At 40.9% G+C, this 15887-nt stretch overlaps 1 protein-coding gene across 1 annotated transcript; it reads right to left on the reverse strand.

Moving 5' to 3' along the window:
* Positions 1–2781: 2781 nt before the first annotated feature.
* On the reverse strand, positions 2782–13948 carry LOC130928676 (mucin-2-like). The gene is made up of 5 exons (XM_057855393.1): positions 10006–13948; positions 9770–9915; positions 9629–9690; positions 7369–9504; positions 2782–2893 (listed from the first exon to the last, which is right to left on the reverse strand). The coding sequence occupies exons 1-5, from the start codon at positions 13946–13948 to the stop codon at positions 2782–2784; spliced, it is 6399 nt and encodes a 2132-aa protein (XP_057711376.1).
* Between the last annotated feature and the right edge of the window lie 1939 nt (positions 13949–15887).

A 15887-nucleotide genomic window follows, 5' to 3' on the forward strand; every position in this document is an offset into this window, starting at 1 on the left:
GGTGTCGCTTTTGTTGTTTTAGATGCTGTTGTTGAGGAATCTGTTGTGGAAACGGTTGTGGTTTCTTCAGGTGTTGTCGCTACAGTTGTTGTAAACTCTGTTGATGTGGCAATAGTTGAAGTTTCCTCAGCTGTTGTTGGTGTTTTAGTGTCTGTTGACGTGACAACAACTGTTGTTTCTTCAGGGGTTGTACCTGCAGTTGTTACAGACTCTGTTGTTAAGGCAACGTTTGTTGCATCTTTAGTTGTTATTCCTGCAGTTGTTGTGGAAACGGTTGTGGTTTCTTCAGGTGTTGCTGCTGTTGTTGCAGAGTCTGTTGACGTGAAAATGACTGTTGTTTCTTCAGATGTTGTCCCTGCAGTTGTTATAAACTCTGTTGTTGTGGCAGTGGTTGTTACTTCTTCGGGTGTTGTCTCTATAGTTGTTTTAGATGCTGTTGTTGTGGAATCTGTTGTGGAAACGGTTGTGGTTTCTTCAGGTGTTGTCGCTACAGTTGTTGTAAACTCTGTTGTTGTGGCAATAGTTGTAGTTTCCTCAGGTGTTGTCGCTACAGTTGTTGTAAACTCTGTTGTTGTGGCAATAGTTGAAGTTTCCTCAGGTGTTGTTGGTGTTTTAGTGTACGTTGACGAGACGAAAACTGTTGTTTCTTCAGGTGTTGTTGCTGCAGTTGTTACAGACTCTGTTGTTGTGGCAGTGGTTGTTGCTTCTTCGGTTGTTGTCTCTATTGTTATTTTAGATGCTGTTGTTGAGGCACCAGTTGTCGTTCCTGCAGTTGTTGTAGAATCTGTTGTTGTGGAAACGGTTGTGGTTTCTTCAGGTGTTGTCTCTACGGTTGTTGTAAACTCTGTTGTTGTGGCAATAGTTGTAGTTTCCTCAGTTGTTGTCGCTACAGTTGTTGTAAACTCTGTTGATGTGGCAATAGTTGAAGTTTCCTCAGCTGTTGTTGGTGTTTTAGTGTCTGTTGACGAGACAAAAACTGTTGTTTCTTCAGGTGTTGTTCCTGCAGTTGTTACAGACTGTGTTGTTGAGGCAACGGTTGTTGCGTCTTTCGTTGTTGTTCCTGCAGTTGTTAAAGATTCTGTTGTTGTGGCAACGGTTGTTGCTTCCTTGGTTGTTGTCGCTATTGTTGTTTTAGATGCTGTTGTTGAGGAATCTGTTGTGGAAACGGTTGTGGTTTCTTCAGGTGTTGTCGCTACAGTTGTTGTAAACTCTGTTGATGTGGCAATAGCTGAAGTTTCCTCAGCTGTTGTTGGTGTTTTAGTGTCTGTTGACGTGACAACTGTTGTTTCTTCAGGTGTTGTTCCTGCAGTTGTTACAGACGATGTTGTTGAGGCAAATGTTGTTGCATCTTTCGTTGTTGTTCCTGCAGTTGTTGTGGTTTCTTCAGGTGTTGTTGCTGCTGTTGTTGCAGAGTCTGTTGACGTGAAAATAACTGTTGTTTCTTCAGACGTTGTCCCTGCAGTTGTTATAAACTCTGTTGTTGTGGCAGCGGTTGTTGCTTCTTCGGGTGTTGTCTCTATAGTTGTTTTAGATGCTGTTGTTGTGGAATCTGTTGTGGAAACGGTTGTGGTTTCTTCAGGTGTTGTCTCTACGGTTGTTGTAAACTCTGTTGTTGTGGCAATAGTTGTAGTTTCCTCAGGTGTTGTCGCTACAGTTGTTGTAAACTCTGTTGATGTGGCAATAGTTGAAGTTTCCTCAGCTGTTGTTGGTGTTTTAGTGTCTGTTGACGAGACAAAAACTGTTGTTTCTTCAGGTGTTCTTCCCGCAGTTGTTACAGACTGTGTTGTTGAGGCAACGGTTGTTGCATCTTTCGTTGTTGTTCCTGCAGTTGTTAAAGACTCTGTTGTTGTGGCAACGGTTGTTGCTTCCTTGGTTGTTGTCTCTATTGTTGTTTTAGATGCTGTTGTTGAGGAATCTGTTGTGGAAACGGTTGTGGTTTCTTCAGGTGTTGTTGCTACAGTTGTTGTAAACTCTGTTGTTGTGGCAATAGTTGAAGTTTCCTCGGGTATTGTTGGTGTTTTAGTGTCTGTTGACGTGACAACTGTTGTTTCTTCAGGTGTTGTTCCTGCAGTTGTTACAGACTCTGTTGTTGTGGCAACGGTTGTTGCTTCCTTGGTTGTTGTCTCTATTGTTGTTTTAGATGCTGTTGTTGAGGAATCTGTTGTGGAAACGGTTGTGGTTTCTTCAGGTGTTGTGGCAATAGTTGTAGTTTCCTCAGGTGTTGTCGCTACAGTTGTTGTAAACTCTGTTGATGTGGCAATAGTTGAAGTTTCCTCAGCTGTTGTTTCTTCAGGTGTTGTTCCTGCAGTTGTTACAGACTGTGCTGTTGAGGCAACGGTTGTTGCATCTTTCGTTGTTGTTCCTGCAGTTGTTGTGGCAACGGTTGTTGCTTCCTTGGTTGTTGTTCCTGCAGTTGTTAAAGATTCTGTTGTTGTGGCAACGGTTGTTGCTTCCTTGGTTGTTGTCGCTATTGTTGTTTTAGATGCTGTTGTTGAGGAATCTGTTGTGGAAACGGTTGTGGTTTCTTCAGGTGTTGTCGCTACAGTTGTTGTAAACTCTGTTGATGTGGCAATAGTTGAAGTTTCCTCAGCTGTTGTTGGTGTTTTAGTGTCTGTTGACGTGACAACTGTTGTTTCTTCAGGTGTTGTTCCTGCAGTTGTTACAGACGATGTTGTTGAGGCAATGGTTGTTGCATCTTTCGTTGTTGTTCCTGCAGTTGTTAAAGACTCTGTTGTTGTGGCAACGGTTGTTGCTTCCTTGGTTGTTGTCTCTATTGTTGTTTTAGATGCTGTTGTTGAGGCACCAGTTGTCGTTCCTGCAGTTGTTGTAGAATCTGTTGTTGTGGAAACGGTTGTGGTTTCTCCAGGTGTTGTCTCTGCGGTTGTTGTAAACTCTGTTGTTGTGGCAATAGTTGTAATTTCCTCAGTTGTTGTCGCTACAGTTGAAGTTTTCTCAGCTGTTGTTGGTGTTCTCGTGTCTGTTGACGAGATGAAAACTGTTGTTTCTTCAGGTGTTGTTCCTTCAGTTGTTACAGACTCTGTTCTTGTGGCAACGGTTGTTGCATCTTTAGTTGTTGTTCCTGCAGTTGTTGTGGAAACGGTTGTGGTTTCTCCAGGTGTTGTTCCTGCAGTTGTTAAAGACTCTGTTGTTGTGGCAGCGGTTGTTGCTTCTTCGGTTGTTGTCTCTATTGTTGTTTTAGATGCTGTTGTTGAGGCAGTTGTTGTGGAAACGGTTGTGGTTTCTTCAGGTGTTGTTCCTGCAGTTGTTATAGACTCTGTTGTTGTGGCAGCGGTTGTTGCTTCTTCTGGTGTTGTTACAGACTCGGTTGTTGTGGCAGCAGTTGTTGCTTTTTCGGTTGTTGCCTCTATAGTTGTTTTAGATGCTGTTGTTGAGGCAAGTGTTGTTGTTCCTGCAGTTGTTGTTGTCGAATCCGTTGTCGTGGAAACGGTTGTGGTTTCTTCAGGTGTTGTCTCTATAGTTGTTTTAGATGCTGTTGTTGAGGCAAAGGTTGTTGCTTTTTCAGTTGTTGTTACTGCAGTTGTTACAAACTCAGTAGCTGTGGATCCGGTTGTTGTTTCCTCAGGTGTTGTTCCTGCAGTTGTTTTCGTGTCTGTTGACGTGAATACAACTGTTGTTTCTTCAGGTGTTGTTCCTGCAGTTGTTGATTCCTCAGTTGTTGTAGCAACATTTGCGGTTTCTTCAGTTGTTGTCTCTGTAGGTTTTGTAGAATCTTTTGTCGTTGCAACTGTTGTGGTTTCTTCAGATGTTTTTTCTGCAGCTGTTGTAGACTCTGTTGTTGTGCCAATAGTTGTTGTTTCCTCAGGTGTGGTTTCTGCAGTTATTATAGACTCTGTTGTTGTGGAAATAGTTTTAGTTTGTTCAGGTGCTGTCGCTGTAGCTGTTGTAGATTCTGTTGTTGTGGCAATGGGTGTAGTTTCATCAGGTGCTGTCACAGCTGTAGTTGCCTCATTAGTCGTTAGTTCTGTTGTTGTCAATACAGCGGATGCCGTTGCAGCAGATTGTGTTGCTGTCGGGTCCGTGGTTGTTGACTCAACAGTGATGGAGCTTGTTTCAATGTCAAAGCCACTTACGGTTGTTGCCGCATCAGACAAGACAGTTGCAACTTGGTTGTTGTTTGGTGCAGATGTCACGTTGAACTCAAGATCCATGACATTGACGACTGAGCCACTTCTGTCAAAGTATAAAGAAATATACAAAATGTATTTGAATAGTTAAAATTCTCTATGTAGGAATTCTATATGAAAATGTATCTTGAAATGTATTTAATTGAACAATAACTCCTTACCTAAATTCGATGACGATCAAGAACCTGAAGGATGAAAATTCTGTACGTAATATTGGCTCAAGCTGTGGGAAATGCATGAAGTTGGGTAAATCTTCATGTCAATCTTACATTGCATTGCATCAAGATGTTGGAAAATACTTACCTCTCCTTTAATCATTGCTGCTCTGTTTTGGAAAGCTGCAGAGTTGGAGTCCAACAATGCACTTGTAAAGATGCTTGTGAAGGATCGGAAAGTTGCTCGTTTGGTTATTGTTTTGGGAGAGTCTGGCGTAGCAACATTTGTTGTTTCTGTAGAAGTTGTCACTCCAGATGTTGATGGTTCTGTTGTTGGGGTAATGGTTGTTTCTAATGGGTTCACTACTGAAGTAGTAGATACAGTTGTTATTTCGAAAGGTGTTGTTTCTGCAGTTGTTGAAAATTCTTTTGTATCAGCAGTTGTTTTGACAGCATTTGTTGTCAATGTTACAGGAATTGTACTTTTTGCAAAGGATGTTGTTTTTACTTGTGTCGTAACTGCAATTGTTGTCGAATCTGTGGTTGTCAAGGAATTTGTTGTTTCATCTGGTGTTGTTGACTCTGTTTTTGTGGCAATGGTTGTGGTTTCAGGTTTTGTTTTCGCACTTGTTTCTTCAGATGTTGCCTCTGCAGCTGTTGTTGATTCGATTTTTGTTGCAACAGTGGTTGTTTCTTCCGGTGTTGATTCTGCAGTTGTTTTAGATGCTGTTGTTGAGGCAACGGTTGTTGTCCCTGCAGTTGTTGTTGACTCTGTTGATGTGGCAATAACTGTAGTTTCCCCAGGTGTTGTTGCAGGTGTTTTAGTGTCTGTTGATGTGACAACGACTGTCGTTTCTCGTGTTGTTGTTCCAGACACAGTTGTTGTGGATGCAGTTATTGTGTCTTCAGGTGTTGTCCCTGCAGTTGTTATAAATTTTGCTGTGGCTGCGGTTGTTGTTTCCTCAGTTGTTGTCTCTATAGTCGTTTCAGATGCTGTTGTTGAGGCATCAGTTGTCGCGTCTTCAGTTGTTGTTCCTGCAGTTGTTGTAGACTCTGTTGTAGTTTCCTCAGGTGTTGCTGCAGTTGTTTTAGTGTCTGTTGACGTGACAATACCTGTTGTTTCAGACTGTGTTGTTGTGGCAGCGGTTATTGCTTCTTCAGGTGTTGTCTCGATAGATGTTTTAGATGCTATTGTTGAGGCAGAGGTTGTTGCTTCTTCGGTTGTTGTCCCCATAGTTGTTTTAGATGCTGTTGTTAAGGTAAAAGTTGTTGCAGAATCTGTTGTTGAGGAAACGGTCGTGGTTTCTTTAGTTGTAGTTTCCTCAGGTGTTGTTGCTGCAGTTGTTGTAGAGTCTGCTGACGTGAAAATGACTGTTGTTTCTTCAGGTGTTGTCCCTGCATTTGTTAAGATCTCTGTTGTTGTGGCAGCGGTTGTTGTTCCTACAGTTGTGGTTTCTTCAGGTGTTGTCTCTGCGGTTGTTGTAAATTCTGTTGTTGAGGCAGGGGTTGTTGTCTCTATAGTTGTTTTAGATGTTGTTGCTTCTTCAGTTGTTGTTCCTGCAGTTGTTGAAGAATCTGTTGTTGTGGTTTCTTCAGGTGTTGTCGCTGTAGTTATTTTAGATGCTGTTGTTGCTTCTTCGGTTGTTGTCTCTATCGTTGATTTAGATGATGTTGCTGAGGCAACGGTTGTTGTTCCTGCAGTTGTTGTTGAATCTGTTGTGGAAACTGTTGTGGTTTCTTCAGGTGTTGTCTCTGCGGTTGTTGTAAAATCTGTTGTTTTGGCAATAGTTGTAGTTTCCTCAGGTGTTGTTGCAGTTGTTTTAGTGTCTGTTGACGTGACAACGACTGTTGTTCCTTCAGGTGTTGTTCCTGGAGTTGTTATAGATTCTGTTGATGTGTCAATCGTTGTAGTTTCCTCAGTTGTTGTTGCTGCAGTTATTATCGTGTCTATTGACGTGACAACGACCGTTGTTTCTTCAGTTGTTGTTCCTGCAGTTGTTACAGACTCAGTTGTTTTGGATGCGGTTGTTGTTTCCTCAGGTGTTGTCGTTGCCCTTGTTGTGGACACAGTTGTTGTCGCAACATTTGCAGTTGCTTCAGTTGTTGTCTCTGCAGGTTTCGTAGAATGTGTTGTTGTTACAACTGTTGTGGTTTCTTCAGGTGTTGCCTCTGCAGTTGTTTCAACTGTTGTGGTTCCTTCAGGTGTTGTCTCCACCCTTGTTGTGGACTCATTGGTTGTAGCAACATTTGTGATTTCTTCAGTTGTTGTCTTTGCAGGTGTCGTGGAATGTGTTGTTGTTGCAACTGTTGTGGTTTCTATCGGTGTTATCTCTGCAATTGTTGTGAACTCTGTTGTTATTTCAACTGTTGTGGTTCCTTCAGGTGTTGTCTCCGAAATTGTTGTGAACTCTGTTGTCGTTTCAACTGTTGTGGTTCCTTCAGGTGTTGTCTCCGCCCTTGTTGTGGACTCAGTTGTTGTTGCAATTGTTGTGGTATCTTCAGGTGTTGTCTTTGCAGTTGTTGTGAACTGTGTTGTTGTTTCAACTGCTGTGGTCTCTTTAGGTGTTGTCTTAAAAAATGTGGTGAACTCTGTTGTGATGGCAAATGTTGGGGTGTCTTCAGGTGTTGTCTCTGCCCTTGTTGTGGACTCAGTTGTTGTCGCAACATTTGTGGGTTCTTTAGTTGTTGTCTTTGCAGGTGTCGTTGTTGCAACTGTTGTGGCGTCTTCAGGTGTTGTCTCTATAGTTGTTTTAGATGCTGTTGTTGAGGCAGGGGTTTTTGCTTCTTCGGTTGTTGTCTCTATCGTTGATTTAAATGATGTTGCTGAGGCAACAGTTGTTGTTCCTGCAGTTGTTGTTTCTTCAGGTGTTGTTGCAATTGTTTTAGTGTCTGTTGACGTGACAACGACTGTTGTTTCTTCAGGTGTTGTTCCTGAAGTTGATATAGATTCTGTTGATCTGTCAATAGTTGTAGTTTCCTCAGCTGTTGTTGCTGCAGTTATTATTGTGTCTGTTGACGTGACAACGAATGTTGTTTCTTCAGGTGTTGTTCCTGCAGTTGTTACAGACTCAGTTGTTTTGGATGCGGTTGTTGTTTCCTCAGGTGTCATCTCTGCCCTTGTTGTGGACACAGTTGTTGTAGCAACATTTGTAGTTTCTTCAGTTGTTGTCTCTGCAGGTGTCGTAGAATGTGTTGTTGTTTCAACTATTTTGGTTTCTTCAGGTGTTGTCTCCACCCTTGTTGTAGACTCAGTTGTTGTTGCAATTGTTGTGGTATCTTCAGGTGTCGTCTTTGCAGTTGTTGTGAACTGTGTTGTTCTTTCAACTGTTGTGGTCTGTTTAGGTGTTGTCTCCAAAATCGTGGTGAACTCTTTTGTTATGGCAAATGTTGTGATTTCTTCAGTTGTTGTCTCTGCAGGTGTCGTAGAATCTGTTGTTGTTGCAACATTTGTGGTTTCTTCAGTTGTTGTCTTTGAAGGTGCCGTAGAATCTGTTGTTAGTGCAACTGTTGTGGTTTCACCAAATGTTGTCTCCGCCCATGTTGTGGACAGAGTTGTTGTAGTAACATTTGTGGTTTCTTCAGTTGTTATCTTTGCAGTTGTTGTGAACTCTTTTGTTGTTTCAACTGTTGTGGTTCCTTCAGGTGTTGTCTCCGCCCTTGTTGTGGAATCAGTTGTTGTTGCAATTGTTGTGGTATCTTCAGGTGTTGTCTTTGCAGTTGTTGTGAACTGTGTTGTTGTTTCAACTGCTGTGGTCTCTTTAGGTGTTGTCTCCAAAATTGTGGTGAACTCTGTTGTGATGGCAAATGTTGTGGTGTCTTCAGGTGTTGTCTCTGCCCTTGTTTTGGACTCGGTTGTTGTAGCAACATTTGTGGTTTCTTCAGTTGTTGTCTTTGCAGGTGTTGTTGAATGTGTTGTTGTTGCAACTGTTGTGGTTTCTCTCGGTGTTGTCTCTGAAGTTGTTGTGAACTCTGTTGTCATGGAAACTGTTGTGGTTTCTTCAGGTGTTGTCTCTATAGTTTTAGATGGTGTTGTTGAGGCAGGGGTTGTTGCTTCTTTGGTTGTTGTTCCTGCAGTTGTTGTTTCTTCAGGTGTTGTCTCTGCGGTTGTTGTAAACTTTGTTGTAGTTTCCTCAGGTGTTGCAGTTGTTTTAGTGTCTGTTGACGTGACAACTACTGTTGTTTCTTCAGGTGTTGTTCCTGGAGTTGTTATAGATTCTGTTGATGTGGCAATAGTTGTAGTTTCCTCAGTTGTTGCTACCGTTGTTTCTTCAGGTGTTGTTCCTGCAGTTATTACAGACTCAGTTGTTTTGGATGCGGTTGTTTTTTCCTCAGGTGTTGTCTCTGCTGTGGTTGTGGACACAGTTGTTGTAGCAACATTTGTAGTTTCTTCAGTTGTTGTATCTGCAGGTGTCGTAGAGTGTGTTGTTGTTGCAACTGTTGTGGTTTCTTCAGTAGTTGTTGTGAACTCTGTTGTTGTTTCAACTGTTGTGGGTTTTTCAGGTGTTGTCTCTGCAGTTGTTGTGAACTCTGTTGTTGTTTCAACTGTTGTTGCTCCTTTAGATGTTGTACCCGAAATTGTTGTGAACTCTGTTGTTATAGCAACTGTTGTGATTTCCTCAGGAGTTGTCTCTGCATTTGTTGTGGACTCAACTGTCGTTGCAACATTTGTGGTTTCTTCAGTTGATGTCTCTGCAGGTGTCGTTGAATCTGTTGTTGTTGCAACTGTTGTGGTTTCTTCAGATGTTGTTTTGGCAAGAGTTGTCCTTTCCTCAGGTGTTCTTGCTGCAGTTGTTTTCGTGTCTGTTGACGTGGAAACGACTGTTGTTTCTTCAGGTGTTGTTCCTGCAGTGTTTATAGACTCTGTTGTTGTGGAAATAGTTTTAGTTTGTTCCGGTGTTGTCTCTGTAGCTGTTGTAAATTCTGTTGTTGTTGTGGCAATCGTTGTCGTTTCATCAGGTGCTGTTTTAGCTGTAGTTGCCTTATTAGTTGTTTGCTCTATTGGTGTCAATTCAGTGGATGCTGTTGCAGCAGATTGTGTTGTTGTTGAGTCTGTGGTTGTTGACTCAACGGTGATGGAGCTAGTTTCCACGTCAAAGCCACTTACGGTTGTTGCCGCGTCAGACAACACAGTTGCAACTTGGTGGTTGTTTGGTGCGGATGTCACGTTGAACTCAAGATCCACGACATTGACAACTGAGCCACTTCTGCCAAAGTATAAAAAAATAGACAAAATGTATTTGAAAGGTTAAAATGCTCTATGTAGGAATTACATATATATGAAAATGTATCTTGAAATGCACAGTATTTGATTGAACAATAACTCCTTACCGAAATTCAATGATTATCAAGAACCTGAAAGATGAAAATTCTGTCCGGAATATTGGCTCGAGCTGTGGGAAACACATGAAGTTGAGTAAATCTTTTTTCAGTCTTACATTGGGTTGCGTCAGTATGTTTGAATATACTTACTTCTCCCTTGAGCATTGCTGCTCTGTTTAGAAAAGCTGCAGAGTTGGAGTCCAACAATGCATCTGTAAAGATGCTTGTGAGGGATCGGAAAGTTGCTCGTTTGGTTATTGTTTCGGTAGAGTCTGGTGCCGCAACATTTGTTGTTTCTGTAGAAGTTGTCACAAAAATTTTTGATGATTCTGTTGTTGGTGAAATGGTTGTTTTTGATGGGTTCATCACTGAAGTAGTAGGTATACTTGTTATTTCGAAAGGTGTTGTTTCAGCAGTTGTTGAAAATTCTTTTGAATCAACAGTTGTCATAAAATCTGTTGTTGTCTCGATAGTTGTTGTTACTTCAGTTGTTGTCTCTGCAGCCATCGAAGAATCTGTTATTTCAACTGTTGTGGTTTTTTCAGGTGTTGTCTCCGAAATTGTTGTGGACTCAGTTATTGCAACTGTTGTGGTTTCTTCAGGTGTTGTCTCTGCAGTTGTCGTAGAGTGTGTTGTTGTTGCAACTGTTGTGGTTTCTTCAGGAGTTGTTGTGAACTCTGTTGTTGTTTCAACTGTTGTGGGTTCTTCAGGTGTTGTCTCCGTAGGTGCCGTAGAATCTGTTGTTATGGCATCTGTTGTGGTTTCATCAAATGTTGTCTCGGCCCTGGTTGTGGACACAGTTGTTGGAGCAACATTTGTGGTTCCTTCAGGTGTTGTCTCCGCCCTTGTTGTGGACTCAGTTGTTGTTGTAATTGTTGTGGTATATTCAGATGTCGTCTTTGCAGTTGTTGTGAACTGTGTTGTTCTTTCAACTGTTGTGGTCTCTTTAGGTGTTGTCTCCAAAATCGTGGTGAACTCTTTTGTTATGGCAAATGTTGTGGTTTCTTCTGGTGTTGTCTCTGCAGGCACTGTAGAATCTGTTGTTATGGCAACTGTTGTGGTTTCCTCAGGTGTTGTCTCTGCCCTTGTTGTGGACTCAGTTTTTGTAGCAACATTTGTGGTTACTACAGTAGTTGTCTCTGCAGATGTCGTAGAATCTGTTGTTGCAACTGTTGTGGTTTCTTTAGGTGTTGTCTCTGCCTTTGTTGTGAACTCTGTTGTTGTTTCAACTGTTGTGGTTTCTTCAGCTGTTGTCTTTGCAAGTGTCGTAGAATGTGTTGTTGTTGCAACTGGTGTGGTTTCTCTAGGTGTTGTCTCTGCAGTTGTTGTGAACTCTGTGGTTATGGCAAATGTTGTGGTTTCTTCAGGTGTTGTCTCTGCCCTTGTTGTGGACTCAGTTGTTGCAGCAAAATTTGTGGTTTCTTCAGTTGTTGTCTTTGCAGTTGTCGTAGAATGTGTTGTTCTTGCAACTGTTGTGGTTTCTTCAGGTGTTGTCTCTGCAGTTGTTGTGAACTCTGTTGTTATGGCAAATGTGGTTTCTTCAGGTGTTGTTTGTGCCCTTGTTGTGGACTCAGTTGTTGCAGCAACATTTGTGGTTTCTTCAGTGGTTGTCTTTGTAGGTGTTGTAATATGTGTTGTTGTTGCAACTGTTGCGGTTCCTTCAGGTGTTGTCTCTGCAGTTGTTGTGAACTCTGTTGTTATGGCAATTGTTGTGGTTTCTTCAGGTGTTGTCTCTGTAGGTGCCGTAGAATCTGTTGTTATGGCAACTGTTGTGGTTTCACCAAATGTTGTCTCTGCCCTTGTTGTGGACACAGTTGTTGTAGCAACATTTGTTGTCTCTGCAGGTGTCGTAGAATGTGTTTTTGTTGCAACTGTTGTGGTTTCTTCAGGTGTTGCCTCTGCAGTTGTTGTGAACTCTGTTGTTGATTCAACTGTTGTGGTTCCTTCAGGTGTTGTCTCTATCTTTGTTGTGGATTCAGTTGTAGTTGCAATTGTTGTAGTATCTTCAGGTGTTGTCTTTGCAGTTGTTGTGAACTGTGTTGTTGTTTCAACTGCTGTGGTGTCTTCAGGTGTTGTCTCTGCCCTTGTTGTGGACTCAGTTGTTGTAGCAACATATGTGGTTCCTTCAGTTGTTGTCTTTGCAGGTGCCGTTGAATGTGATGTTGTTTCAACTGTTGTGGATCTTTCAGGTGTTGTCTCCACCCTTGTTGTGGACTCAGTTGTTGTTGCAGCTGTTGTGATTTCTTCAGGAGTTGTCTCACCATTTGTTGTGAACTCAGCTGTCGTTGCAGCATCTTCGGTTCCTTCAGTTGTTGTCTCTGCAGGTGTCGTAGAATCTGTTGTTGTTGCAACTGTTGTTGTTTCTTCAGGTGTTGCCTCTGTAGTTGTAATGAACTCTGTGGTTATGGCAACTGTTGTAGTTCCTTCAGTTGTCTCTGCAGGTGTTGTAGAATCTGTTGTTTTTACAACTGTTGTGGTTTCTGCACGTGTAGTCTCTGTAGTTGTTTTGAACTCTGTTATTATGGCAATTGTTGTGGTTTCTTCAGGTGTATCTGCAGGAGTTGTAGAATCTGCTGTTGTTACAACTGTTGCGGTTTCTTCAGGTACTGTCTCTGCAGTTGTTGTGAAGTCTGTTATGGCAACTCTTGTGGTTTCTTCAGGAGTTGTGTCTGATCTTGTTGTGGACTCAGTTGTTGTAGCAAGATTTGTGGTTTCTTTAGTTGTCTCTGCAGGTGTTGTAGAATCTGTTGTTGTTACAACTGTTGTGGTTTCATCAGGTGTTTCCTCTGCAGTCGTTGTGAATTCAGTTGTTGTGGAAACATTTGTGGTTTCTTCAGTTGTTGCCTCTTCAGGTGTCGTAGAATCTGTTGTTATGGCAAATGTTGCGGTTTCTTCAGGTGTTGTCTCTGCAGGTGTCGTAGAATCTGTTGTTACATCCATTGTAGTCTCTTCAGGTGTTGTCTCTGCAGTTGTTTTGAACTCCGTTGTTATGGCAACATTTGTGGTTTCTTCAGGAGTTGTCTCTGCAGTAGTTGTGAAGTCTGTTGTTATGGCAACTGTTGTGGTTTCTTTAGGTGTTGTCTCTCCACTTGTGGACTCAGTTGTTGTGGCAACATTTGTGGTTTCTTCAGTTGTCTCTGCAGGTGTTGTAGAATCTGTTGTTGTTACAACTGTTGTTGTTTCTTCAGGATTTGTGTCTGCAGTTGTTGTGAAGTCTGTTGTTCTCTCTGAAGGTGTCGTAGAATCTGCTGTTGTTACAACTGTTTTGGTTTCTTCACGTGTTGTCTCTGCAGTTGTTTTGAACTCTGTTGTTATGGCAAATGTTGTGGTTTCTTCAGGTGTTGTCTCTCCACTTGTTGTGGACTCAGTTGTTTTGGCAACATTTGTGGTTTCTTTAGTTGTCTCTGCAGGTGTTGTAGAAACTGTTGTGGTTTCATCAGGTGTTTCCTCTGCAGTCGTTGTGAATTCAGTTGTTGTGGAAACATTTGTGGTTTCTTCAGTTGTTGCCTCTTCAGGTGTCGTAGAATCTGTTGTTATGGCAAATGTTGCGGTTTCTTCAGGTGTTGTCTCTCCACTTGTTGTGGACTCAGTTGTTGTGGCAACATTTGTGGTTTCTTCAGTTGTTTCTGCAGGTGTAGAATCTGTTGTTGTTACAACTGTTGTGGTTTCATCAGGTGTTTCCTCTGCAGTCGTTGTGAATTCAGTTGTTGTGGAAACATTTGTAGTTTCTTCAGTTGTTGCCTCTTCAGGTGTCGTAGAATCTGTTGTTATGGCAAATGTTGCGGTTTCTTCAGGTGTTGTCTCTCCACTTGTTGTGGACTCTGTTGTTGTCTCTGCCCCTGTTGTGGACTCAGTTGTTGTGGCAACATTTGTGGTTTCTTCAGTTGTTTCTGCAGGTGTTGTAGAATCTGTTGTTGTTTCATCAGGTGTTTCCTCTGCAGTCGTTGTGAATTCAGTTGTTGTGGAAACATTTGTTGTCTCTTCAGGTGTCGTAGAATCTGTTGTTGTTGCGACTGCTGTTGTTTCCTCAGGTGTTGTCTGTGGAGTTTTTGTGAACTCTGTTGTTATGGCAACCGTTGTGGTTTCTTCAGGTGTTGTCTCTGCAGTGTTTGTAGACTCTGTTACTGAGGCAACCGTTGATGTTTCTGCTGATATGGAAACAGTTGGTGTTTTCCCACCAGAGTCCGCTGTTTCAGCACCAGTTCTTCCTTCTGGCAGTGTTGTCACTTCAGTTGTTGTTACTGCTCTTGTTGAGGCAACAGTCACTGTTGTTACATTGGTGTCGGCAATGTTTGTCTCTAAAGTAGTTGAAATTGCTCCCGTTGCCATATCTGTTGTTGTTTCTTTCGCTTTTGTCGCTGCTGTTTCTGCTGCATTTATATATGTTGTTTTTACAGATGCTGTCACTGCCATTGTTGTCGAGTCTGTCCTTTTTTCTTCTGTTGTTGTTTCTGACGATGTTGTCACAGCCTTTGTCGCAATATCTTTTATGCCGGAAGGCGTTGTTTTTTCCGTTGGCGTAGTTGACTCAGGTGTTGTTATTGTGGCTGATGTTGGATCCCACGCATGAACTGATGAGTAATGAGGTGTTGTGAAAGGAAACAAGAAAAAAATACTTCTGAAATCTTTTCTCATATTTATGATGTATGCAACATGCTTGTTTCAACTTCATATATTAAGTTACCTGCAACAATCAGGAACGTTGCCATCTTCAGTCCAATTCGCATCTTGCATGTGGTTTGTTCTATATAATGGAAAAGAAATATACAGTAAGCACACTTTCTAAATAAACTCACATCCTGGAGGTGTATTTATTAATTTGTTACAGTTTACTTGAATTTGTACACATAACCTACTGCTGAGATAACTCTTCATCTACCTCACATTCCATGTTAAATCAAACTGATTTAGTTTCGTTACATGTAATAATATACGTATGCACTGCATATTTATTTATTTTTTTGATTCATTTTCAATAATCGTACATTTTTAGTAGGGGTGTCAAACGATTACAATTTTTAATCGAGTTAATTACAGCTTAAAAATTAATTAATCGTAATTAATCGCAATTCAAACCATCTATAAAATATGCCATATTTTTCTGTAAATTTTTGTTGGAATGGAAAGATAAGACACAAGATGGATATATACATTCAACATACGGTACATAAGTACTGTATTTCTTTATTATAACAATAAATCAACAAGATGGCATTACCATTATTAACATTCTGTTAAAGCGATTCATGGATTGAAAAACTTGTAGTTCTTAAAAGATAAATGTTAGTACAGGTTATAGAAATTTTATATTAAAACCCCTGTTAATGTATTTGTATTAATAAAGTTTGTAAAATTTTCAATCAAAAAATAAACTAGTAGCTCGCCATTGTTGATGTCAACTATAATTATGGTGCTGAAACCCATAAAATCAGTCGCACCCAAGCGCCAGCAGAGGGCGCCAAAACTCCGAAAAACACAAGTACACATTTCACTGTGTTGTCATTTTAATCTGTTTGAGCGGGGCATTTGTGCGATAATTGCGTCAAATATTTTAACGTGATTAATTTAAAAAATTAATTACTGCCCGTTAATGCGATAATTTTGACAGCCCTAATTTTTAGATATCCCCGAGCTTCTACATTTTCCTTTGGTCGTAAGTCGCTCCAGAACTATTACTCTTTTTTTTTTTCTTTTTTTCTTTCATTATAAATGATTTAATAGGTTCAAAGTCTCGTCAAGTATGTAAAATGTTGAAGATAAGTAGACAGATAATCAGAATTTTCAAAGTGAACACATGAAAATTATGAACCAATGACAGAGAAATATATATTGTGATCAAATACAAATTCAAATACTGTAAGTATTTATCGGTTAAATTGAGCAAAATAAAACAGATTTTTAAATTTGATTTGCGACCTTTGAGGAATAATCCGAGAAATCTTAAAAAAGAACTTAAAAAAAGCTTACATACCTTAAATAATAATAATAATAATAATAAATAAAATCCTCTTTGTGATTCAGTTTGAGATGCGTTGTCTTGTGAGTGTTAAGGTGCACCTTTCCCAGCACTTTTTATATGCCATGCTACAAAAGCAGCTTGGTATGACCAAAGGTGATACAATGTTTTGCGACATTATTGAACAATCCCTGGATCACTGGCTGTCACCTGTCACTCACACCCTCTATTCATTTTTTGCTATGCATTCCGCCCCATTGTGACATATAGCAAATAAAGAATAGGCGGAACCACATAACGTATAACCATTAA

This window comes from Corythoichthys intestinalis, chromosome 13, assembly GCF_030265065.1.
Source record: "Corythoichthys intestinalis isolate RoL2023-P3 chromosome 13, ASM3026506v1, whole genome shotgun sequence".
Lineage (NCBI taxonomy): Eukaryota > Metazoa > Chordata > Actinopteri > Syngnathiformes > Syngnathidae > Corythoichthys > Corythoichthys intestinalis.

Coding starts and splice junctions, on each gene's coding strand:
- LOC130928676 (XM_057855393.1), bottom strand. CDS start 13,948: ATGGCAACGGGAGCAATTTCAACTACTTTAGAGACAAACATTGCCGAC. Junction 9,916..10,005: donor AACACCTTTCGAAATAACAA/GTATACCTACTA, acceptor CAACTTCTACAG/AAACAACAAATGTTGCGGCA. Junction 2,894..7,368: donor ACCGCATCCAAAACAACTGA/GTCTGTAACAAC, acceptor CCACAACAACAG/AGTTTACAACAACCGCAGAG.